The following is a 26,860-nucleotide window of genomic DNA, read 5'->3' on the forward strand; positions in this document are numbered from 1 at the left end:
AGGCAGCGATCAACATCTTCCCGAACAAACCCTGGGCATTTGACTACTCGATGCGCTTTTGTGTTGGGGAATTTTTCCACACATTGATGGGGTGGGAAATTTGGCACAGTATGGAAGGGGTAGGGGGACAAGTTGCCTCTACAGTAAGCTGAAGCATTGTAGAAGAAACCATGAGACAACGCGTATATGTTGTACATCAAAAAAAATACCTTCCAAAGAATAGGGCTTTGTTTCACAGTAAATTTAGGGTCACACTTGTCTAACCTGTGAACACTGATTCCTTATAGGCACAGTGGAACCTGAAATAGATCGTAAGTTCTCTTTTGCGAGGTTACGCTGAGACTGAGGACGCATTTGTGAAACAGTTTAAACCCAAGAACTGGTAGGTCGTGTGCTATGACGATTTGTCAAGTTTATTAACGTAAAGGGCAGGTATATCATGTACCTGCTCTAATTTGTTAGACAGTCCAGAAGTTTTTATATCTTTGTGCCTGCACTAATCATGTCCCCCCAATATGTCCCCCGGTGTGTGCCGACCTAAATTGTGTTTGACAATTCATCGACCATCTCTAAGCATAATTTCTTGCATTATTACTTAAGTACTATTAAATCTGCGATAGACCAGCATCTCGTTCAGGGGGAGTAGAATTACTCCTAACCGCTTCATGCTACAGAAACCGGGATAAGCTCCGGCAGCTATGAGCCAGTCGGCTCCAAGGCTTCACTTTACTTATGCCATATTGATGAGCCTCAAGCTTCCCTTACGTTTGGATTAATCTAACTGTCAAATAGAGGCAGCGATCAACATCTTCCCGAACAAACCCTGGGCATTTGACTACTCGATGCGCTTTTGTGTTGGGAATTTTTCCCCACGTGGATGGGGTGGGAAATTTGGCACAGTATGGAAGGGGTAGCTAGGGGTCCAAGTTGCCTCTACAGCAAGCTGAAGCATTGTAGAAGAAACCATGAGACAACGCGTATATGTCGTGCATCAAAAACAATACCTTCCAAAGAATGGGGCTGTACAGTGTTTGATAGTAAATTCAGGGTCACACTAGTCTAACTTGTGAAGACTGATTCCTTACAGGCACGGTGGAAGCTGAAATCGGTCGCAAGGAGGTTTTTTGTTTTATTTTTTCGATTCCACTTAATATCATGGATACTGAAACGAGCACAACGGAATAAACTGGGTTCACTTGACATATGTGCAGTCAAAAAATTCAGCGCTAAATTAACTTTCAAAAAGCCCTTATTCTGTTAAGTGTAATGAGGATGGATCAATGACAAACATGCAATCAATGGATCAAATTTTCAGCCATCTGAGATGACTTCGATTATCTGTCAGAAACTATAAAAACTCTGTTAAAAAGATCGACAGTTCTACTAGTCTAAAAATGGGTCTAACATAATGAACTAATAACACAGTCAAGGCATGAAGCAACGAAAGTATCTAGATTGATTGGTAGCCTCCACTTGATGCAATAGATCAGTGTCCAAGGCCTGTTTCTGAGGTTTTAAAGCGTTTAGAATTAAAAACATAATGAAAACTGTTGTCCGGCCATAGACAACCCGCAGACATCAAAGGCCAATTTATATGCAAAAGTTTCCCCACCTAACCTAACTGCTCGACATAATGTCATGTAGTTAAGCCACTTACCATGCACAAACTTGGAAACAGAAAATGTCTACTTAGCAGAGTTGTCCACTTATGGCATGTTAAAAATCTAGTGTCATCGCTCTGTGACTGAACAACAAACCAAGAGTCCACGTAGTACGGAATTTCGCCTGGCATTAGTGGCGTTTTCAATATCTCCTCACACTGAGCTCAATCTAAATCTAACTCGGGTATCGTGATGTAATGGAGTTTACGTTTCCATACTTCTTTAGAGTGCAGAATTATTTGGCTAACATGATCAACAACAGCGGCCATGATGTAATTCTCAGGCACCATGGAGAGGAACGGTTCAATACGCTGTTTTAAAAGAGCAAGCCCTTTTTCACCACCTTCGTTCACTGTAACATCAGCAACGTCTTTAAGGAAACCTGACGCCTTGTAGTCCGGAGAAATTGCTTTGTGAATATTTGGCAAGCTTGAGTTGTCTTCTTTAGTGTAACAAGAAACAAGCTCATCCAACCATTCAATAACAATTTGACGAAGAGGAACCTTCTCGACTTGTTGTTCACAAAGCCCTTTGTGCTCAGACTCGAATTTCTCTTTCATCTCGCAGGTTCTGATGTAGAATTTACGAGCCAACAAATTTAGCTCCCCTTCAAGAGTATTCAGTAACTTCTTAAAGAAAGCTTCAAACGCTTTCCATATTTGGATCAACCTTCTGTAGCCACCTTCGTCAAGCTCTGTGGTGTTGAGGTCAAAGATCATAAACCGGCGAGAGCCACGTCTACCCAAAGGACCAAAAGGAAGGTTTTCAATGTTTAAAAACATTTTGTTCCAAACAGCAGTCGGGTTTTTTCCAGTAAGGAGGCCTGAGATCATGTAATCCACCAAATCTGTCATTTGTAAAGCCCTGATTTGTTGTTTTCTCTTCTTGGCGTCCTTTTGTGTGTACGCCAATTCCAAACCCTTGATCTGATTTAACATGTCTTCCAGGACACATTGGCGCAGTTTGTTGTCGTGATCAGCCACAGTTAGGATATTTTGCCCTGGTATGAAGAAGTTCGGAATTGTCTCCGTCTTCACACCTTGCAAGGCCAGCTCTAAAGCTTGAATTGTCCTTTGGCCCCTACAATTTTTATCCCAGCGATAGCGGTCCGTTACGAACAGCTCTGAAAGAAGGACGGTCTTCAACAGGTATGATGGAATCAAGGTTGAATCCCATCCCAGTTTCTTGGATGTCTCATCTCTCATGACTTTCAGGACTCGACAGCATGCTTTAAAACCGTCCGGAGAAAAGGCCAGAATTTCTTTTTCTGCCATGGAAAACGAAATACGCCAGCTGTCATATCCAGCGGGAACAACGTGGAATCCGCACTTTTGAAGAATTGGATCTATTTCTTGGGAACACGTTGTCAACTCAACAGGGAGCTTGGATTTGTGATAATCCAAAGTCAGTGTCAAATCCACTCTTACGATTAGATTTCTATAACTATTGCCGCCTTGCCATTCAATGTAAAGTGTTGTAGCCGGTCCGTGACTTTCCGAGTACATCACAGGCGAACTTTCTTGGCCATCGATATTTCCCAGTAGCCCAGAATACACAGGCCACCATATTTCATTAAACACGTCTTGCGCTACTCGTTTGATGGCCAGTCCTTGAGGTAGCTCGGTGTCACTTAGAGATGCATTGACAAGTTTCTTGAAGAAACGGGAGATCATATGTGGGTTGAAGAAGCCTTCGTCATCTTTGAATTCTTCCCACTCTTGTTCAGCAACGAATAGTTTGACGTAGCCTTCGCCTTTGTTGCATGGACGAAATAATGGTTTGTCGGTGAGTGAGTCAATTCTGATCATGAAGTCGAATTCATCTGGCTGGCAAACCTTTGTTCCTTCGTAAACACTTCCGCTCTTAATAACAGTGCTCTGAAATCGCTTGTCTCGCTTTTCCACCTCCGCCAGAATGTTGGTCAAGAATTGCTCGAGTTTCTCTCGAATCAATTCGGCTTCGTTTTCATCTTCAAACCTTGCCTTTTTCTCAAAACGTTCCACAGTTTCAGCCATGAAGACGCAGTCTGACTATTTCATTTTCCCTTTTTGCAACGGAATGAGTCACGCGCCAAAGATACCCTTTCCTTCTTGGAACAAGAAAAGAAAGAGTAACGTTTCTGTAAGTTGATATATTTAATATTGCCCTATTAATATTATACTTTGAAAGTGACATGGCCTAATGAGGAACATTGAAATAAATGTTCAACCAAATAGGACTAGACTTAACTAGACTACATTAGATGTACTACACAAGAAAATTGAGAGAGAGTAGTAAAAGTTATCCTAGCATTAATTCAGACCGTAGCAAGCACCTGACCTTGACGCGAAAGCAGTAAATTGAAAAGCAGATCGATCTTTTAGTAACGCTGTTCCTTCATATGTATACGTTAATTAACAAGCGCGAGGTCAAGATGGCCGTATATTGGCCAAGTTCGTTTTTGCGTGTTTATGCTGAGATTGAGGACGCATTTGTAAGGGAAGTCCCGCCAAACTGGGCCAGTCTGCCCGAGCGTACCGTAGTATGGAGAGACTAAGAGTATCACAACGAGCCAGACGTTCTTAGCAACCAAAAAACTAGCCTGCAGAGCAGGCGAGATTTTTTCGAGCGAGCGCTCACATCGTAAATAGTTTAGCCGCCATCTTGAATTTTTCATGCAGTGGAAGACTGGGGAGAGAAAGAAAGTTTTACCGAGGGGGTGAATGATAGGCAAGAGGAAGGATAGGGGAGGGGTGGAGCGGAGAAAATCTCGCCTGCCCGAGGTCATTGTTCTTTTAGGAAACTCCGTTCGCCCACAAACGGAGTTTCTGATTGGTGCGGCTTGACCCTGCCTGTCAATTGTCTGTCAGTCAGTTTCGTTTCGTTCGTGCGGGTAAGAAACATGGCAAACTCTGTCGAAAGTGATGTTGTTAGTTTCGATTCCGCTCTCGAGGAATCTCTCAAGCGTTTATGTGAACTTGGAATGTCTCGCGAATTAGGAACGGAGCAAAAAGACGCAATTTCCACACTGGTATCCGGAAAAGATCTATTGGCAGTGCTACCCACTGGCTTTGGGAAAAGCTTAATATTTACGTAAAATGGGGTTGACTAAGCTACACGACTTCTACGGTTCGTGACATTTGCACATTTGCCGTTCTCTGTTCGGTCACTCGACCTTTCTTGTCGCTTCACTCGTGTTCATGAAGGGCACTTCATGTTGTGTAATAAGGAGGAATTTTAAGCGGAGTTGAGCCGTTAGATCGTGCTATGGCAAATTTTTATAAGTCATAGGTCTGCATGGTTTCCGCTGTTATCTGCATGTCGACTCGTTGAGTTTGACACCTCTGTAATTTGCCATGTGTTTATGCATTGTTTAGGCTCATTTCTATTGCAAGATATATCCATGAATTTGCTTTTGAGGGACAAAATATGAAATTTACCGTGAACATGTTGCTTACTTGCTTTCTATATTGTGACACCAGGCCCGGTTGTGACTAGAACTGTTTACAAGCACTGTAGGTAGATCCTTATCACGGATATCATATTTGTTCTCGTTCGATTTCCTTCGGAGACGCTGTAGCTTTACTTTGAGAAAGCTATACGTTTGTCTAGAGACATTCTTATGTTTCTTGCAGCTATCTGATCGAGCTTATGTTTCTCTTGCTCGATGTATAGGTTTATTCCTCCTTTGGTTGTTCTGGCACCACATGATTCAAATGTAGCTGTTTACGCGCAAGTCCTGTTAACTGTTTTGCGTGTTTTATATGCCATTGTTCGGCTTAGTTCAGGCAAGACCATGGTTTCGATCCTCCATGTGGATCTCATCAGTTGCCGGTATTTCTAAAATACTCTGTACGTCTGAAGTCGCTAGCGCAACACGTACCTCTGTGAGAATGCAAGACATCCTGCGGCTTAGCATAAACTTCTCGTGGTGTGTACCCTTGTGAGACTTCCGGTGTCGAGAAAACCTCATTTTGATAGGTTACCCGCTCATTTCCGGAAATGCAGTGAAGCGCAACTAATCAGGAGGTGTTTCGCATTTTAACGGCCTTTTCGGGCAGGCGTCTTCTCATTTTTCCCCTCCCCCATCCCCCACCGTCTAACATGGCGGTCTAACATGGCGGTCTAAAAAGGCGGTCGCAAGGTTGTAACGCTAACTCGCCCCAATAAGACGCCTGCACTGCAGGCTACCAAAAAACAGACCTGGGATCCCGTGGAGATGTAGAACTTTTAGTCCTACATGTCCACGGGATATCCAGTGGCTTACAACATTCCAGTGTAATCATATCCCTGTCGGTGATCGTTTATGTTCCACAAAACGCGTCAAGTTTTGCACGAATGTGTCATACTCCTAAAGTGTGAAATTATATTTACTGTAAGACAATTCCATCTTGTCAGAAAGATACAAAACATTTTACTAGTCGGCGATTCGGGAAATCGCGCGACTGACGTGAAGAATTTGGATTAAAAGAAAAAATAACGTTGGAACAATGTGTTTTCTAGGTTTGGGCACAAACGCCAGTTTAAAACTTAGATTTTTTGATACATTTCTTACTCTTGTAAAGCTACGGAGCACGTATAGATGAAACGTTTTCGCTAATCTCAGTTATCACTGTTATTCAGTAAGCGAAGTGACTATGCCCAGCAGCCCAGAAATATCCGAGAGTCAGAAATGTTATCAGATTTTCCGCGGAAAGCCTAATTAAAACCTGTTTAGGGTATTCTCTGTATACATGTTTGTTGCTTAGCGATTCCAAAAATAATCTGAATTTTCTAGTATTCGAATTCGAAGATCATGTGCACCGACACTTTGAAAATCTGTTAATGTTATGGGCAGTCAGGAAATTATCTCAAAAATTATGTCAAAGTTCTCAAGAGCGATAGAAATCTCGAGTACATGATGTGATTCTTTACGAGAAATGCCGAGCGATTCTGGAAACAGCTTGACGGAAAAATCTCTATCACGATTTTGTTACATATCCCGAAGCACTCAGCAACTGTATTGCATGGACTTCAGCCTGGATGAACCAGAAAGGATATGTAACATGTTCCTATAATGTCACGCACGACGGAAAAAATAACTATGGCGATTTTGTTACGTATCCCGAAGCACTCAGCAACGGTATTGCATGGACTTCAGCCTGGATGAACCAGAAAGGATATCTAACATGTTCCTATAATGTCACGCACAACGGAAAAAAATAACTATGGCGATTTTGTTACATATCCCGAAGCGCTCAGCAACTGTATTGCATGGACTTCAGCCTGGATGAACCAGAAAGGATATGTAACATGTGTCTATTATGTCACGCACGACGGAAAAATAACTATGGCGATTTTGTTACATATCCCGAAGCGCTCAGCAACTGTATTGCATGGACTTCAGCCTGGATGAACCAGAAAGGATATGTAACATGTGTCTATTATGTCACGCACGACGGAAAGATAACTATGGCGATTTTGTTACATATCCCGAAGCGCTCAGCAACGGTATTGCACGGACTTCGGCCTGGGTGAACCAGAAAAGGATATGTAACATTTTCCTATAATGTCACGCACGACGGAAAAATAACTATGACGATTTTGTTACATATCCCGAAGCGCTCAGCAACTGTATTGCATGGACTTCAGCCTGGGTGAACCAGAAAAGGATATGTAACATGTTCCTATAATGTCATGCACGACGGAAAAATAACTATGACGATTTTGTCACATATCCCGAAGCACTCAGCAACTGTATTGCATGGACTTCAGCCTGGGTGAACCAGAAAAGCATAAGTAACAGATTCCTATAATGTCACGTACGACGGAAAAATCAATAGCACGATTTTGTTACATATCCCGAAACACTCAGCAACTGTATTGCATGGACTTTGGCCTGGGTGAACCAGAAAAGGATATGTAACATTTTCCTATAATGTCATGCACGACGGAAAAATAACTATGGCGATTTTGTTACATATCCCGAAGCGCTCAGCAACTGTATTGCATGGACTTCAGCCTGGGTGAACCAGAAAAGGATATGTAACATGTTCCTATAATGTCACGTACGACGGAAAAATAACTATGACGATTTTGTTACATATCCCGAAGCTCTCAGCAGCTGTATTGCATGGACTTAAGCTTGGATGAACCAGAAAAAGGATGTGTCACATGTTCGTATGATATGAACGAGCGAGGGAAAAAGGACGATTTTGTTTTTTGTTTTTGTTTCCTATAGTGTCCCGCATTACTGAAAAATTGTGGTTTTTGTAAAATATCCTGTAGCACTCGGTAACGTAGAAATACTGCGAGGACGTTTCCGTGGGAAAACCAGAGCGGATTTATAATATGTGGCTACATGGTGATTTTACTATATATCTGGATTCGTCTTTCAGAAAACTGGTGTACCATGGACTTCAGTTTAGGGTCTAACCCACGAATGAAAATAGTGATTTAACATTTTAGTAGCTATCTAGTCCCCATTCAATCTAAAAGCATGACAATGGGTGTAAGTTATGATACAAATAAAATATTAATCGGAAGACTTAACTTGGTGCGTTTGACTTGTTGAGTTTTGAAGCTGTTGTCTTGATTCGATGCTCTGGGAGGTTGGTCACGGGCAGCGCAACCTGAAAACACTTTCTGGTTCTCTCCGTCGTTTTTGGGTGAATGAACTCATGTACAAATCAATCGTGGCTGGTGGTTTCGTTTGGTTTTAAACAACTGTTTTATGGTTCAAGCGAAAACCAATCCAAATGTATAGTCAGGGCAGCTCCTTTGTTTCCCTTCCCGTGAAAAGAAAACCCACGCGCCTTCTTTAACTCCTCAAGGCAAATTCGATTGGAAACTGGCTCAATTTCGCACAAATGCGTCAGAGAGACACCATATCTTCTAACTCAGAGGCAGATCTCGTTTTGTGTCCGTTTTCAACGACCGATGACGGGTTCATTCGAAGTCGAAGTCTTTTTTTTATATATATGACCGCGCAATATTCCCGCGTTATGAAAATTTATTATAAAATATCAATTATGTGGCCAGATCATATCTGAAAATAACCAGGTTACTTTTGTACACAATTACTCTCACTGAAAGCAATTATCGCTAACCACAATAGAACCGCAAAAGTCTTGCGATGACAGTAACCTAACAGATAAATGACATCACCCCATAGCAACCGGACCTGGCGAATTTTTGAGCTTCCGGTTAGCTCTGGCTCATGATGTATGGATCACTCCCCGCATCTCCCCAACCCTCTACTGGTCACAATCCAAGAAAGCGGCATCGAAAACCTGGTCTATCGAGCGTTCCGTTCGAAAATGACGCCTATACTGCAGGGTATCTGAAATAGGGCAGTGAATGCCGCAAGTCTCCGCCAAAAATCCAGCCAAATGGCTTCAACGAGCCCCACGTGGGATGTTTGATTTTCCTTGTGTCAATGTATTACAACTGATTTGTAAAAAATGTTGGACAATTTCCGTTGTTTGTGACCCTGCGTCATGTGTTTTGATGGCAGGCATATTCCTTGGCTTGTATAACAGCGCATTGATCAATTCCTGGAGTTCTGTTGGTGGGATGTTGATAAAGACTTACTTTAAAAAAGTTAGTAACATCTTGTGGTGAAGGTCGGTAACACCGAGTTTGGTTTTGGGAGCGCTTATTAAAATAAAGTTTACTTTGTGTTAAAACGGTTGTGTTCGAACCATTGTTGTTCTTCATGTATGCAGAGTTTTCCGGGAAAGTGCGACGTGAGCATATGACTGAAGAAAAATAGTTTCACCTGACACTCTTTGAATTCTTGGCTGACAATTCAAGCTCTATATAGAAGGGAGAGCAGGTATGCGGAATAACCCTAAGACCTTCATTTGGGCAATGTATAACCTTACTGCAGTAAGCTTGAGCACTTCTAGCCAGTGAACAACAAGATAGATTAATTATCAACAGATACAGAATGATGTTTTGCATACTTGTTACGATTACGATTAAGACGCTTTTTTCGAACATTTGTTCGAACATTTCCGCCGGTAAATTCAGCATGACTGAGCCATGATTTGATTAAAAGGTAAAAAGCAGTTCTGGAAGAGGACATTTATGAACAACTGCAAATACTGCTATCACAACGTACTTTGGTTTACAAACCAGTACTATGATCAAATGACACCGTCGTATTTTTCTTCGCTTATAGGAATCGTTTGTGCAAATTTGGAAGTAGACGCTAAAGACAGTCAATTATTCTGATCTAACTGAAAGGTAGGTGCTCTAACTCACACAGTTACGAAATGAGCGAATACGATAGAAGGCAGACGTTCTCAAGTACCTAAACCTAACTACTCACTTTGACTTAAAATCAGTAAAACAATCAGTGGCCGTTACTTGGAACAACATTTCTGACACCTTAAGATTCTTGAACACAATGTCATATTTTTACAAAGCTGTAATAAAAAACACTTGTCCGTAAAACAGGAACAGTCACGCTATTTTCCTACAAGTTGATAAAAACAGGAACATGCAATTATCTGCTGTTGGTCATGCAAGCACAGACTGAATCAAATTGTTAGAAGGTCAAATGTCTTGTTAGCAGGCATATTCCTTGGCTTTTATAACAGAGCATATATCAGTTCCTTCAATCAGAAAACTATTATCTTATAATTCAATAAATTTCAGCGCTTCTCGACTCTGCAGATTCACAGAGCGCTGTCCTTTCACCACAAATTACGATTTAAATGTCTTGAAATTTATAGCGGCCAATAAAAATTTCGGAAAAGGAGTACAATCTGGCGAGCTTTAACCAAATTTTCGAAATATTTTTACTTGAAATTTTCATTTTCCTTTCGGAGTTCCCGGAATTCGGTTAAATTATTCGCAGTTCGAAAGTTGAACAATTTCCGAAATTTCCAGACATTTTCGCGCCATATACCCCGTTACAAAAGTTACGGAACTCTTGGTTGAATGTCGGAAAGCGTGCCATACCGTAAAATGCCGCTTATAAGTCCCTCCGGTTATATAGGTTCATCTACCTGTAAACAACAAAATATATCTTCCCATTATAAGCCCCCCTCTGGTTTAAAATGATATGAGCTCGATTTATTATGCCATTTTTTGAAGCTGAACGAGTATAAGGAAAACGTATTCCGATCAACACGGTAACTCATTGCGAAACGGTTTTTTACATTCCGCTTATAAGACTCTCCGTTTAAAAGCCTATTCAAATTCCCTTGACGAAGTTGTATAAGCCTAGGTCTTATACAACAAACTGCTTATTAATTAAGCGGCAGTTTGCCGTAGGTAGTGCTGTCAGTTACAAACAGGAAATTCTGTAGACTTGTTGCTTGTGTACAGAGGGATAATCAGAGAAGTCGGCTTTTCTAAGTAGGATCCTTGTTTCAGATTAGTTTGAGGTGGTAAGTTCGTAGGCTGTAATTTTATCGAACGTCTCTGGACGTTGCGCATGGCTGTGCCATTTGGCCAATTTACCTATACTGCTTTTTTTTAAAACAAGCTACGTTTGTAACTTAGCGGTATCATGATAAAATGATGCCGTGGTGTGTTTCTGTGTCTCACAGGAATCATGTTGCTGAATTTAGATCTCGACACTAAAGGCAGCCAATTATTGCAGTCCAACTGAGAGGTAAGTTCATCCATTCACACTCCGAATTTAATTAAACTGAGCGTTTGCTTAACTAATCAAAGTAGCTATGAGCTACTCAACTTGGAAAATGGACCTTCTGTAAGCAATTTTGATGCTACTGAACTGAGTTTTTAATCCGTAGGTCATATATGTGTTTTTATACACTCTTTTATATATATATATGTAAGACTATTGTTTTTTTCGGCCCAGACTGAATATTCATATTATTCTGCCGATTTAAGGCTGAACATGTTCTTGTGAATATCCTTATATTATAGCGGATGACATTCTGTTTTAATGACTTTGTGGCGTTGAAGTAATTTTGGAGCCAGACTGCAGGCAATAAAGTCTGGTATGACACACATAACTTCTTGGAAAAATGTTTTTGCAATCGGCCATACGGCTAGTGCTGAGTTTGTTGTTTTTAGGTTAGTTTTACCGTTTAGCGAAAAGAAGAATTTTTGTATATTATACAATTATATAACTGTATTCTATTTACAACTTTTCAACACATGATATGAGTTATGGCGGTGCGTGACACAGAGCTACGATCGGATTTGTCGAAATATATATACTTATCTCATGAGTTTTAGTCTTTTTAGAAGTTATAGCATCAGGAAAAGCGCTTATGTAAATGATTATTTGTTCAGTACAAATAGTCAGTCGCGTAGATAGCCCAAGTAAGTTCCAGATGTTTACATTATTTTCTAGCCGCCATATTGGTGTTCCAGGATCTAGGTACACCAGCATGGCGGTTTCATCCTGCCTTACTGGCTCTGTAAATTTCTGCGAAATATTTCGACGAATATCTGAAGTTTGGGAAAATGCCCAGACCTAAAACTTGGAGAAGTGTCTTCTTCAATTATTTCATATAACATCACTATTTCTTAGCTTTATCGACTGAATGGTTTTCCATTTGTATACTTTTTGTTTTGCGTGACAGCGAAAAGCGAAAGGCCGGAAATGACAAGACAATATTATTCAGCTGAAGAAAGTACGTGAAAGTGTGCGGAATTTATTCAACGTTTAGACCTTCAATCAGGCAACGCGCATTACTTTCCTGCTCTCATCCATGCAATTGTGGATTCTTCTTAGGAAGTCAACGAATCAACTAACCCGAAAACGAATCCTTCGTCAACGTAAACCTTCCTCGTTCTTACATACCTATGTTATTTGTTGTGGTATGTGGTCTCCGGCTTGTAAATGTCCACAAAAATTAAACGAAGTCAAATTTCTTCGGCAAGGCTGGAAAACTCAAATTCGCTCGTCTTTTGCATATAGCTTGCCCCTAACCAGAGTGCAAATAGGCTGTAGTTTTTTTTTTCCTTGAAATAGTTTTGTGTTTCCGAGAAAAACGACGTCTTCGATTTAATCTTCAGACTCAATTTAGCGAGTCCCAGCTGGGCTGAAATTCGACCATTTTCATTCGATTTGCATTTCGCAACTGTTGAGCATGGAAAAATTTGTAATACAACCAGCTTATATAAAAACTTTTCATTACAAGAACATTGGATGATCGCTGTATCGGCACTGTATGGGGCTTCTTTACGGGCAAAATTTCGAACGTATATACATCATCGTTTTGTTGAATTAATTATTGTTATGCGTAATAACTATTTAGCCATAGGAGAGATTCCAGTGTTCAAGTTTTGGCAAATTACTCCATAATGATCACAACAGTGCTTGTGGTGTTTTGTCGAAATCAGGTCGGATGTTTTATTTTTAGTTTCACACTCGTGGGTTTATGGATATAGTTTTAACAAGTTTCATTTTAATTTAATTAAGTATTTATGTAATTTTTTGTTTTGAACAATAGATCTGAAGAACTTACCTTCATGCCGCGATGGATGCCGATTCAATAATTAAACTTGGGCTTCGATCAAGAACACTGCCTGGAGGCATTGAACTATTTTTGGTTGTATTCTTTGGGATATCATTTATTGCTTTTCTGAAAAGCACCTACAACAGAGAGACATTCACTTGTGAGCCCGAAACCAGTTCTATCACCAAACAACTCTGCTATGACGAGTACTCTTCTGCAATGAATCAGTGGTTTACGCCCCTGTATTTTGTTGTTTTGGTTTACATCGTTTTATTTGTCCTCTCGATATCCTTCATGCTTTACGGTGCTTTCACTCTTCGGGAACTCAAACGCGATCAACAAAAGAAACCGGACCGTTTCAGGAGGGTCTACCTTCTACATGTATGCTGTCGACTGATTTTTATTCTTGTCATGATTGGGATCTTCTGTGGCAACCAGACCCTTATTGTTCCTAAGACGTACAAGTGTTCAGAGGCAGCTGTCGCAACACCGACTCCATTCAACCAGACAGAAGCTAATTTGCATTGCCATGATCAGCATTACAGGAAAAAATCAATTTCCAACATTGCCATCATTGTCATTAAAGTGTTCATTATGATTCTCTGCATAATCGAATTAATTCAGGTAAAATTGATAGCTCTATTTATATACTTGATATGAAATAGGGTTGAGTGTATGACGTCATCAGTCATCTCATTTGCATATTTTCCACATTTTTCAAACTTAAATATCCCCGGAACTAATGTAGACATTTGCAAACGGTAAACGGCGTTTTTATTTTTTCATGGAATTCTATGTGATAAACCTAAAAAATCGAGGGGGAAAAATTTGATCATTGTACCACTGTAAAATGGCTTTATAAAAGCCCTGATTTAAAACCGATCAGAAAACTGTCCCGCAGAAAATACATGGCCAAACCATGTTAGAAATGAGCCGCATATCGGATCAGATATGATATGCCGCTCAATTTTAACATGGTTTGCATTTTCTGTGAGACAGTTTTTGTCTGTCCGCAGTGTCCTTATCGCGACAACGACATGATATTTTGGATTTTGCTTAAAGTCCGGGATCACGGTTCTTACATGTGATATATTGGCCAATCCGCAGACATTTGGACTTGAGTTTCATCTGAGGTCATTGTCATGTGTATTTAGGGCCTGATTACATGGCGAATTTCAGCCCGGCTAGGGGGGCTGAAATTTTGTTGCGATTACATAACGAATTTCAGCCCGGACTGAAATATTAGCCTCGGCGCCAAATATGAAATTGTGTGCGAAAATAAAGTCTCCAGAGAATCAAAATGGCGCTGAGAACACGAATCGTGAAAATAGGCGCATTGCTTCTCTCGTAGTTTGACCTTTTGTTGGCGCTCAATTTTTAACTTTTTGGGATAGTAACATCCTACAATGATGATGGAACTGAAACGAAACCTGTCTCTTAGCCAGAAAGACGTACTTGCATAGAAAGAAAATATCTCCTCAAGCTTGCCGAGTTCATGGCTTTCCTGACAGCCTCGTGCTGTTTAACCTGGTCTCGATGTTCTTATATTCCATCTAAGCTTTGAAATTAGAGAGATTCTCTATTTTATCGCCTTTATTCCACTGAGATCGCTTCTACTTCGTAGCGGCAGCCATCTTATTTCCTGCTTTTCAGCCCGGGCTGAAATTCCGTTTCGATTACATGGGATTTTTCAGATTTTTCAGCCCGGGCTGAAATTCGCTATGTAATCAGGCCCTCAGTAGACAATCGGTCCACAAGCCGGTTGCTTTACTTTTTGCTGCTACACTGTGCTGACGAGACCCAACCAGGTCGAAACAGCTGTCTACGGTTGCAATTATTGGCTTTCAGTTTCGACTCTACCATGATCATGTCGACGTCCGGTTTAGCTTTCTACGTGGTAATCAGCCTTGCTTCATTGTTATTATTACTCTTTTTGGCTGATCAGATCTTTTACAGTTCTTGCGTATACCGGCAGCATTTTCGTTGGCGGTCCCTTGCATCATTGTATCCTACATTACTCGTTTCTTGATATATCGAGGCACATTTAATGACCTCGCACAGTAGAATCACAGTAAAACGTGTGGGGTTTTCGTTATCATTTTTTTATTGAAGTTTTAGTGAAATGTTTTCAGTACAATAATTATGTGGTATTACAGTAAAGTCATCTGTTATAATAACTTATGCATTGAAAGCTGAGAACTAAGGTATACTTTTTAGGGATATACTTTCTATAGATGAGAAGATTATGACTTTGTTGTGGTTTCTCGGTTACTATTTTTATTCTTTCAAAACTATCATTTCCTCAAATGGTTTTTATCAGACATTGACATAGGGGTCTCTTTGTTGAATTGAAAATGAAAATTTGTTTGCATGCCAAAATGGCTCTGTCATTATGAACGAATACCTTGTTGTTTTCCGCTCGGAATATATGTTTAGCTAGTTTTAATTATGGAGGCATTGTGGCCGAGTGCTTAAAGAGTTCCTCTCTGACCAAGCCGGAGTTGCTTCTCGGTAGACTCTAGTTCAGATCCTCGGCCATGCTTGTAAATAGCCAAATGGTCTGCCTTCCGCCAATTGGATTTTTTTTTTCTGCCTATTTAATATGTTTGTTTGAAATATTTGGTTCTTCTATTTTAAGTGGCATACCCGTAAATAGCTTGGTGTAACTAAGGCCATTGACCACGTGCATTATAAACATTCAACAACAGCATTCGGACCGTTCTATGACGAGTTTTTGTTTAAACAGGCTAAATTATATTTATTTTTATTGCAGAGAAACAATTTTCAGCCAACATTCCCGTTCAGGCTCGTAACTACATCCAAAGAACACAAGTTGAAAATGAAATCATGGAGAAACTGTCGACAGATGCGCGTATGATCGTCTTTGTTGCTCTCTCTGGAACGGGGAAGACACACATAAAGCAGCAGGCGACTCACAAACTGTCGGAGCTTCAAAATGACACTGTTATTGTACTGGACAACACAGAAGATATACAGGAACAAGAAGACTTCGACGGCTTCGCTCAGACGCTGTTAGCTTCGGCGCCAAAGATAAAGTTACCCGAAGAAACGTAAACACTGTTTCAGCTGACATACACAGGGTTCATCTTGAGCCAATGGACACCACCTCATCTGCTAAATTACTCAAAGATGTTTTTGTAGTCTGCAAAGAATATTTGGAGGAAGTATGCAAGGTTTGTGGTGGGATGCCACTGATTCTTATTAACAATATGTACCTACTGAAGAACGATTTCAACCTCAAAGTTTTGGTGGAACAACTTAGAAATAACCCTATTGACATCCTCAAGAACAATTCAGAAGACGTCTATAATTTATTGGGAAAATTCCTCCGCGAGTTTCCCAGAGACATAAAAAGGAATCTTGTCCGTCTCTCAGTTTTCCCATCGACTTTCTCTGCCGAGGATATGCTGATTCTCTTTGAGACCAGAGCCGAGGTAGAGACAGTGAAGACTAAGATGGTGAAAGACTCACTTCTTCAGACAACCGAAGAAGGAAAGTACAGCGCACATCCTTTAGTTCAACCCTTCTGCAGGAAAGAGAGTGGTTCCCTAGCCGTGGGCAGCGAAGGTGACGATACTAAGAAGAAGTTTAATGATCATTACCTGGAACGGATCAAAATCCTAAGTAAACTATTCATCACCAAACATAAAGCTTGCGAAGCCATCTCCACATTCAGAAAAGAGAAAGCAAACATCACTGAAGCGTTTAAGAACTGTTTTGAAGACACGACTGTTAAAGAAGAGAAATTGTTTGCTATCAATGTTGCTAACGGTACTGAAGTCCTGAACTTCTTGGTCAAAGTTGTATCACCGCCCGAAGAATGTGCTCAACTGTATGAGAAGTGCTGCGAAATATCCAGGGATTGCGATGACAAGGAAAGGCTTGCAGACAGTTTAAATTCTCTTGGGTTCCGGCGGCTTTTGAGTTGTGACGCGGCTCACCTCAGGCGTGACTAAGGAACTCTTAGTATATTTAAGGAAACGTATGATATCCGTACGGAATTTTCAGACGACGACAAACAGAAGAGTGAGACGCATGCGCACACCACTACCAAACTCGGGTTGTGTTATCTTCGTCGGGTAAGAACATTTCATTGACAAAGTTATCCTGCTTCCCTGAGCGCTCTTTCATTGTTTGATATACTTTTATAGGCCAACCTAGCTTGATTAAGTATATAACATAAGCAGCGATGACAAACATGGGAAACCAATGTATTTTTATAATAAACTTGACGTTTCCTATGCTAGTTAAGCAACATGCATTTTCAAAGCAACTGTAGTCTTACGATTTTGTGACATCTATTTACGTCGTTATTTTTACGGGTCTGGAATCTTGACTGGGAAAAACCAGGTGGGAGAATAACGACCCACAGTAATTTAATAACACGAAGTTTCAAGTGAAACCCGTCTCTCCAGATAACGAAGTTTAGTGTGAAAATGAACTGGTTTACCATGTCTATCACCGCTGTTTACGTTACATTTTTAATATAGTACATTGTTTTGAAAAAGAAGAAATATTTATGTTACGAGGAAGTAAAAACCCACCAGGTCTGAAAAATGCTTAAAATGGATGAAATGTTTATCGCAAATTTTCTGAATCGGTTATTGAACTTGGTTAACGCAAATTAACCCAACGATCTGGTCCCTTCCATTTATACTGAGCTATATTAATCCAGGATGATTTTCCTTTTGTAGGGAAAAGAATTCGAAAAGAAAGGCCGCGGGTTAATCCAGGAAGGCATAACCATGCGGAAGAAATTAGGTGTTCCTTTGTATGTCGCCGCTGGTAACTGTGATCTTGGACGTAAATATCACAAACTGATAAAATCAAAAGCTCCTTGAGCTATGTCATGTTATATTTATTAATGACCTGCATAGGATGACCTCATTTTATTTGACTAGGAAACAATTTAGACAGTACAGTTTTATGGCTGCTCACGGCACTGGTTTTCGATTGGATAGCAGGCTCAAGCCAGGTTATTACTGTGGGGGAGAAGGCGCGAGTTGCGTGCAAAGGAACAATTTCGGCGTGAATTAACCTCTAGCACGTTGTTGACTTTTCTTCCGAGATATTCCTTTCACAATCGTCTCTTGGAAAGTCCCTAGACCTGATGTATTGCGTTCGTGATTTCTACAATCTTGCAAAATTTGGGTAGGCTTATTTGGTATAGTTTGTTTACATGCATGCCCACAATTGATCATTTTTTGAGTTTCTGATCCAAGAAAAACAAATTCTTTTTTTTTTTTTTTGTCCTTTACTGGTTAACTTATTGCAATCGGGAGCTCAGTTTTATGCTTGGCTAAATCCGTATATTATGTTATGCGTGCTTTGCCTCGCAAACGCAGGGTTTGTGCAGTGCTCTTCCCTCGGCTGCCTTCAGATTGCACGTGTATTTTTGGTTTGTAATATTCAATGATGTTTGTATTATGCGTGCTTTGCCTCACAAACATCGTGTTTGCGCGTGTTCTTTCCTCGGCTCTCTTTAGTTTGCACGCTTATTCTTGGTTTCTAATAATCAGCGATGTTTTTGGTGTGTCATTGTAACTTGTGCTATGAACTTGAAGTTATGGTTATTATGCATGCACTGTTGTTTCAGTTGTTTTGTTACGCGTTCTCCCCAGGGCCTTTATCGTTTTCCTTCTTCCCATGGTAGTCAGAATTCGATGGTGCACTTCTAATCAATAAATTTTCTTTTTTTTTCGCTAAACGTAGAAAATGGGTAGAGGAAATGATCCATTAAAAGAAAAATAGGGGTCAACTAGCGTCAAAGATCGCAAGGAGTTCTTTTTGTTACCTGGCGATAAAATTCATAACATGAGTGGTACCTACCGCTCATGTTTTAAAATTTCTCACCTGCGTAGGTGACGAAATAACTATATTTGAAAAAACTAAAACCACTACTGATTAAAACAAAGAAATCAATAACAAGAGAATCATTCATGAGAAAATAAAGGAAACCATAATCGTAGAGCGGAGACAGCTGTAATGTCTACTATTACTTTTAGTCCATATGACCGTCATGGATTCTACAGTATGCCCAAACTCGAAAACTTCGTCAAGTGCAAAACGTAAATAATCTTTTTTTAATCCCTTCATTTCTAAACAGATAGAATACTCTGAATTAGAATTAAATAGGGTATCGATTTTGGCCATTTTGGTCATTAGTAGGGATGGCTTTTGCACTCGTCTTGAAGGGAGTTTGTTTGTTTGTTTGTTTTTTTTGTAAGAAGCTACTTTTTCATCATTATCAATAAGAACATCAATAAAAGCCCTTAACAATGCCTTAACATCGCTCTGAACTAGGTGACTAATTGTAGGGCAGGTCCAGGCAGGTCTAAAACAGGGTATTGATTAAAGGATCAGGTCATAAATAGGGTATTGATTAAAGGATCAGGTCATAAATAGGGTATTGATTAAAGGATCAGGTCATAAATAGGGTATTGATTAAAGGATCAGGTCATAAATAGGGTATTGATTAAAGGATTAGGTCATAAATAGGGTATTGATTAAAGGATCAGGTCATAAATAGGGTATTGATTTTTTGATCAGGTCATAAATGGGGTAGGAAAAAAGCGCAGATTTTGGTCATAAAAAGGCTAAGGATTTTGGGTAACGGCCGCACACCCCCACCCAATTTTTTTCTATGAGTATCCCCTCCACCCGCACCCCACTCCCCCCCTCCCCCCCCCCCCGCGAATTGGACCAGACTGGACTCCGGTTTTCACATAATAACGAGGTTATCAAGGCCTCAGCAAAACTCGTTGGATATAGGCTGTGGCAGGATAGTTTAATTTTGGGAGAAAATGAAGGAGACTTAATCGCTTTTCCTCTTTTTTTTTTTTTTTTTTTTTTCAGATGCCTATTGTTATTGCAACGACAATCTACAAGCAATCAAGACTTGGGAAAACAAAGTTGTGCCAGTTTACGAAAGGGAGCTTGGCGAGCACCCCTGGGCTGCTACGTTGTTATACTGGATTGGTTACTCGTACATGACCCTCGCAGGTGAAAATAATTCGGGAGATTACGCCGACAAGACCAAGAGAAGGCTCGAGAAAGCTCTGGAGATACAAACAAAAATGCTGGGGGACCATTCAGATACTGCTCCTTCCCACGTTTGTCTTGGTGATGCTTTAAGGATCCAAGGTAAATTGAAATTGGCATTGGAGGAACTCCAGAAGGGACTTGAAATTCGGGAAAACGTGCTTGGCCCTGATCATGAGAAAACGATTGTTACGAGGAAGAAAATAGAAGAATTTCAACGACTTAACGAAGAGTCGAGATCGAGAAGCAGTTTATTTTCATCGGGACACCCAAACACCAAGAAAGGAGTTGAAAATACGATGCAGAGCGGAGTATTTTTGACGAACTTCAAGGGGTTTGAGTAAGTGTCGAGTGTTTGATATATCTTCAGTCGTCAATCGAAACAAAAACTAAGGGGTACACGGAGAAGTAAAATCGTCAAAATATATGCTAATTAAGACCGGGTATCCAATAGCCTCCTTGACGGTGGTGACTTTCTTTGTATTAACTTGATGAATTATTAATGAATTTGAGAACGGTCACTAAAACCTACTAATAGCTATGGATCGGTGAGCTTAGCTTATTATTGAAAAGGATAGCTCACCTTAAAATTACTTTCCTTTAACGTTCAATTTGGCACTGAAGAAAAGAAAATATTAGTCCTTATTCAGGTATGTTGTTCTTTATTAATCTTAGCGGTTTTCTTAATGACAGCCATGCCATGGCAGGTGTTGGAGGCCTTAACTGAGCTGGCTCAAATATTAGATAATTACTTATTATATGCATGACATTTTTATCAGCACAGAGGATTCTCAAAGAGTGAACTTAAACTTTTGTGTATTTACTGAATCAGAATCCGTGTGAATTGAAAACTGAACAAATAGCATGCAGAACATGATGGTCCGTAGATCTTTTTGACCACCTGATCGATTCAGTTTGCATATAAGCAAAAACGGCATATAGGCTCAGTAAGCAATGACCATCTATAAGATTCCTAAAAAGTAAATTCACTGAAGCATATTCGGTTGCTTCGCTTGAGAAAGCAAAATATCAGGATTAGAAGAATTCGTCTTAAAATGTTCCAATATTCTAATGTTCTCAAAGTTATCCGCATTTTTTAAATACAAGTTGGGAATGCATATTTTTGTTCCTCGTGGAGTAGACTGATTTCATAGTTGTGGATAGTTGTAGCTAAGCGCATTGACCACTATCAGATAGACATTCAACAAAACTTCGACATTTTACATAAATGATAACCTTAGACTCTGTCCGCGCTATCCTGAAGAGATATGAAAATCAAAACGCATCAAATGTTTTCGTCCACACTAGCTACCGGTTACTTTTGGATTTGTGTTTGAGAAAAGCTCGAACAGGGAAATCACATAATGATCGTGACGCGATCGTTTATGTAGACACCTGTTTTCAAAATTGTTTTCTGTACACACTGAAACGCAAAGCCGCCGTTTTCATGTTCCTTCGGTTTGAAGAGCGTTTTCGAATAGCTCCGTTTTCGTGCATGTGACGGATTAGTGCAGACGGTAGGCCTAACCGTAAAATGAATTGAAGCTGCGTTTTCGCCGTTGTATGGCCATGGTCGAGGCCTTATCCTAATGCATGTGTTTCTAGGCAAAAGACTTCTATCACCAATGTCAGGGTAAGGTTTCTTCTACACTGAAATGACAACTCACTTGGTGCTTGATAGGAGGTCGAGGTTTTTTTATGCTGTTGTTTTACTAAGTTTGTCGGTGATGTGCAGCAGCTTTGTAGACTAGAGTATTGTGTTTGGTCGTATACCTTGTGATGAGTTTTAAGTCCGAAACAGAGTGCTTTTTGCCCAAATATCAGTTAACAGGTCTTTCCTATTTGTACGTGAGATTTTACTTTTTAAATAACCTTGCCTTGAAAACCCGGTTTGATTGGTATTTCTAGGCAGCAAAATGTAATAAGCTAGATATAAGCTATATATGTATACTTTTAACCTAGCCTTGAAGACTTGGTTTGATTTGTTTTTCCAGGCAGCAAAAATGTAGTAAGTTTCATTGTAGATATAAGCTATAAATATATCTGACCAAATTCGCAAAAACATGCCCGCGTTGACTCAAAGACAGTCCCACCGGCCAAAAGTCCTCTGACCACGCCCCCCCCCCCCCCCCCGTCTGGCTGGGAGATTGGTCCCTCACGCATGCACGTGACATGGACCAGTCCAGCAGGATGCCATGTCAACACAGAAGCCTTGAACAAGGTTAAAAACTGAGTAAAATACCTAGAAAACACTAAAAACTCAAAGTGTAGCTAGCTGGGGGTGTCAGTACAAGACACTCTACCCTCCCCCCTGATTTTGGCAGCTGGTGGCCAGCAAACCACCAGCAGATAGACCAGTGCTTCGGCCATGTGCACGGTCTGGCCTTAACGGAGCCCCCCTGGGTTTAAGGTCGCTAGCTTACAGCCCGAATCCAAGCAAACACCTAGTGCTTTTTGCGAAATCGCTTAGATATATGTATATACTTTTTAACCTTGCCTTGAATGCCTGGTGTGATTGGTGTTTTTAGGTAAAAAAATGTTATAATAGATATAAGCTATTTATTTACTTTTTAACCTTGCCTTAAATGCCTGGTGTGATTGGTGTTTTTAGGTAAAAAAAATGTTATAAGATAGATATAAGCTATTTATATACTATCTAACTTTTTCTTGAATGCCTGGTGTGATTGGTGTTTTTAGGTAAAAAAAAATGTTATAAGATAGATGTAAGCTATTTATATACTTTCTGACTTTCCCTTGAATGCCTGGTGTGAGTGGTGTTTTTAGGTAAAAAAAAAATGTTATAAGATAGATGTAAGCTATTTATATACTTTCTGACTTTGCCTTGAATGCCTGGTGTGATTGGTGTTTTTAGGTAAAAAATGTTATAATAGATATAAGCTATTTATTTACTTTTTAACCTTGCCTTAAATGCCTGGTGTGATTGGTGTTTTTAGGTAAAAAAAATGTTATAAGATAGATATAAGCTATTTATATACTATCTAACTTTTCCTTGAATGCCTGGTGTGATTGGTGTTTTTAGGTAAAAAAAAATGTTATAAGATAGATGTAAGCTATTTATATACTTTCTGACTTTGCCTTGAATGCCTGGTGTGAGTGGTGTTTTTAGGTAAAAAAAAATGTTATAAGATAGATATGTTATTTATATACTGTTTGACTTTGCCTTGAATGCCTGGTGTGATTGGTGTTTTTAGGTAAAAAAAAAAATGTTATAAGATAGATGTAAGCTATTTATATACTTTCTGACTTTGCCTTGAATGCCTGGTGTGAGTGGTGTTTTTAGGTAAAAAAAAATGTTATAAGATAGATATGTTATTTATATACTGTTTGACTTTGCCTTGAATGCCTGGTGTGATTGGTGTTTTTAGGTAAAAAAAAAAATGTTATAAGATAGATGTAAGCTATTTATATACTTTCTGACTTTGCCTTGAATGCCTGGTGTGAGTGGTGTTTTTAGGTAAAAAAAAATGTTATAAGATAGATATGTTATTTATATACTGTTTGACTTTGCCTTGAATGCCTGGTGTGATTGGTGTTTTTAGGTAAAAAAAAAAATGTTATAAGATAGATGTAAGCTATTTATATACTTTCTGACTTTGCCTTGAATGCCTGGTGTGAGTGGTGTTTTTAGGTAAAAAAAAATGTTATAAGATAGATATGTTATTTATATACTGTTTGACTTTGCCTTGAATGCCTGGTGTGATTGGTGTTTTCAGGTAAAAAAATTTTATAAGATAGATATAAGCTATATATATACTTTTTAAGTTTGCCTTGAATGCCTGGTGTGATTGGTGTTTTCAGGTAAAAAAATTTTATAAGATAGATATAAGCTATTTACATACTTTTTAACTTTGCCTTGAATGCCTGGTGTGATTGGTGTTTTTGGGTAAAAAAATGTTATAAGATAGATATAAGCTATTTACATACTTTTTAACTTTGCCTTGAATGCCTGGTGTGATTGGTGTTTTTAGGTAAAAAAAATGTTATTTAACATTCATTGAGCCTGAGGCAAATAATTGTTTTAGTATATTTTCAGAGCTGAACAAAAGAGAATACGGACTAAAACATAAAACAGGGACCCAATTGCTCGTTAATAAGAAGCTTACATGTAAGCTTACATCGATTGTGAATTAGTTTACTCATCCAGTTCGGCAGTAAAACAAGCAAGCAAAACACTACAAAAAATAAATTCATCCGGTACCTTTGTTTTATCGCTGTTGACTTCATCCACTGTTGTCATGATCGTCTCAAAATGAGTAGCTTTAGTTTGGAGAAAAACAGATTTCGGTCAATCGATCTGACCTGCTGGCAATCAACGTAACCACTGCGTTTACGATTCTTAACTGCCTTTAACACGAGTTCTTGAAAGGATTTTTGGTCCAAGGATGACAGGAGTCATTTTGAAAATTCTCTATCCTTTCAAATATCCTGGACTTAGGGTAATGTCTTCCGAATAGATGAAAAATTAATTCACCAACTGTCCGCCATGTCCACTTGCGAAAAGGTGGCGAGCTTAGCAGCCAGGCCTCAAAAATGTTATATAAACCGCTTCATAGAAGGGATCGCTGAACTAATCAGATTGCTGGAAACTCTTTGTTCAGCTCTGAAATTATACGTTTCCCCTATTCCCTCTAATAGACAACAAATAAAAACACAACTTGTCACTTGTTTCTTACTAACCGAGTTCGAGGTCCGTACTGTAAGTTACGGATCCGTAACTTACAGTACGGACCGAGAGGACGAGGTTAGTAAGATATTTATTATATCTCTACTGTGTGCCTGACGCGCGTTCGTGAACGATTTCTATTCACACGGAACGGCTTCAAATTTCTCACGCACGTCAAAAGCAAAACGAGCCAATTTGAAATTGTTTTTAAGTCGTTAGCACGCTTTACTACACAATTTAGAGTAAAAGAAAGTTTCAAACTTTTACTTGCTATAAAAGTTAAGAACACTTGGCGATAAATCACGGAACAGTTTGGCAACAAAAACAACTTGAAATATTAGCGGGTCCTACAGGAGAATACGGCCCGCTAAATTGACCAATCACAACGCGCGTACTAACTGAGAGATATAATAGTAAAAGATAGATATAAGCTATTTACATACTTTTTAACCTTGCCTCGAATGGCTGGTGTGATTGGTATTTCTAAGCAGCAAAATGTAATAAGCTTGACATTTTGAAGAAAATAAAGTGTGATGTTTGTTGTATTTTTAAGTATTGAAGCTGCATTTCCTGTATTTAAGGGGACTTACAAGACCTTTTCTCCTTTAGTATGCCATCACACAAAACAGCAGGACGCAGATTTTTAATTTTTGAATTGAAGTTAGTTCATTTGAGCAGCAAAATAGGCCAATCATATCTCAAAACAAATACACATCACTGGTGCCAATCACGAGAAATACCTAGAGACAAAGCGTTCTGGCGCCAAGCGCTGGAAGTAGCTAGTGAGGATGGTTCTGGCCCCAAGGCGGGAAATCGTTATTTAGGAAACGTTCTGGCGCCAAGCGCGAGAATAGTTAGTTAGGAAACGTTCTGGCGCCAAGGGCGGGAAATCGCTTGTAAGTAAACGTTCTGGCGAAAAGCGCGAGAGTCCTTAGTAAGGAAGCTAGCGTTCTGGCGCCAAGCGCGGGAAATACATGGCTATAGATGAAGCGTTCTGGCGCCAAGCGCGGGAAATCACTTGTAAGGAAACGTTCTGGCGAAAAGCGCGGGAAATCGCTTGTTTGAAAGCGTTTGCTCTGGTTTTGATAGGTTGATTATTTGCTGGGCCAGTAATTGCCCCGGTGAAAATCCTTTAAAGCGCTAATGTTTGTTCACGAAACAGGGGTTATAATTTATTTCTAATGTGCTTCCATACGGCATAGACCATATTCAGAAATGGCTGCCAACTTAAAATTCTTTTGTATGCATTTAAATAAGCCCAACTAACCTCGTTCGAGAGTAAAAATTCGTTAATTATCAACTCAAAAACTAGTTTAGTTGAGCTAATTTTAATACTTACAAAATAATTTTCAATTAGCAGCCATTTATAAATTGGGTCTATGGGGTCTCCTTTAAGAAACAAAATCACACATCCACAAACTCGCAACATTTTTCACGATTCTGTGTATTGGAGATAGTTGAGAGATCCGTCATATCTTCGCTACTCTTAGAAAACACCAGCTACCCCCCCCCCCCTTCCTCCCGGATTGGGTGCTAGTCCATCGATGGGTTACTTTCCAGTATTCTGTCAGGTTGTCCAAAAAGTTGCTGGTACCTATTTATACGCCTGTACGCTGGAGCCACGCCCACTTTTGTCTCCAATAGAGTTTAGTTCAAATTTTTAAAGAGCATTCCCGACCTTTTTTACGTGGGACTTCCCCCCCCCCCCCCCCACCGGGCCAAGTGACCTTTAAATAACATTTTTTAAAAAATTATATTTCATTTCTTTTCTCCTTCTCCCTTCTTTTTAACAGTCCCTTCTGCGCTTCTCCTTGATTTCTTGCACGTCAACTTTTTTAAGTTGCCTGCTTCGAAATCGTTTAAAGCTTTGCTTTACAAGCAGTACACACTCATTTTACGTCGATGATAAATGACTTTACAAAACAGTCCTAAGGAAATATACAACCTGATTGGTTAAAAATTGTCGTCTTTCTATAACTCGATAGAAATACAGACCTAGCACGAGCTGTTGACGTAATGATGGCGCGAGCAAAGAGAATTTACAC

At 39.7% G+C, this 26,860-nt stretch overlaps 2 protein-coding genes across 2 annotated transcripts; one reads left to right on the plus strand and one right to left on the minus strand.

Annotated features, from left to right (window-relative positions):
* Positions 1-147: 147 nt before the first annotated feature.
* Positions 148-25,301, minus strand: LOC145469732 (uncharacterized). The gene is made up of 2 exons (XM_081453518.1): positions 24,351-25,301; positions 148-3,750 (listed from the first exon to the last, which is right to left on the minus strand). The coding sequence occupies exon 2, from the start codon at positions 3,674-3,676 to the stop codon at positions 1,826-1,828; it is 1,851 nt and encodes a 616-aa protein (XP_081309644.1). The 5' UTR covers positions 3,677-3,750; positions 24,351-25,301; the 3' UTR covers positions 148-1,825.
* LOC145469800 (uncharacterized) lies at positions 11,459-15,180 on the plus strand. The gene has a single exon (XM_081453611.1). It carries the CDS (start codon positions 13,091-13,093, stop codon positions 13,727-13,729), a length of 639 nt encoding a protein of 212 aa, XP_081309737.1. The 5' UTR covers positions 11,459-13,090; the 3' UTR covers positions 13,730-15,180.
* Positions 25,302-26,860: the final 1,559 nt, after the last annotated feature.

Source organism: Orbicella franksi, chromosome 15 (genome assembly GCF_964199315.1).
Source record: "Orbicella franksi chromosome 15, jaOrbFran1.1, whole genome shotgun sequence".
Lineage (NCBI taxonomy): Eukaryota > Metazoa > Cnidaria > Anthozoa > Scleractinia > Merulinidae > Orbicella > Orbicella franksi.

Coding starts and splice junctions, on each gene's coding strand:
- LOC145469800 (XM_081453611.1), top strand. CDS start 13,091: ATGGATGCCGATTCAATAATTAAACTTGGGCTTCGATCAAGAACACTG.
- LOC145469732 (XM_081453518.1), bottom strand. CDS start 3,676: ATGGCTGAAACTGTGGAACGTTTTGAGAAAAAGGCAAGGTTTGAAGAT.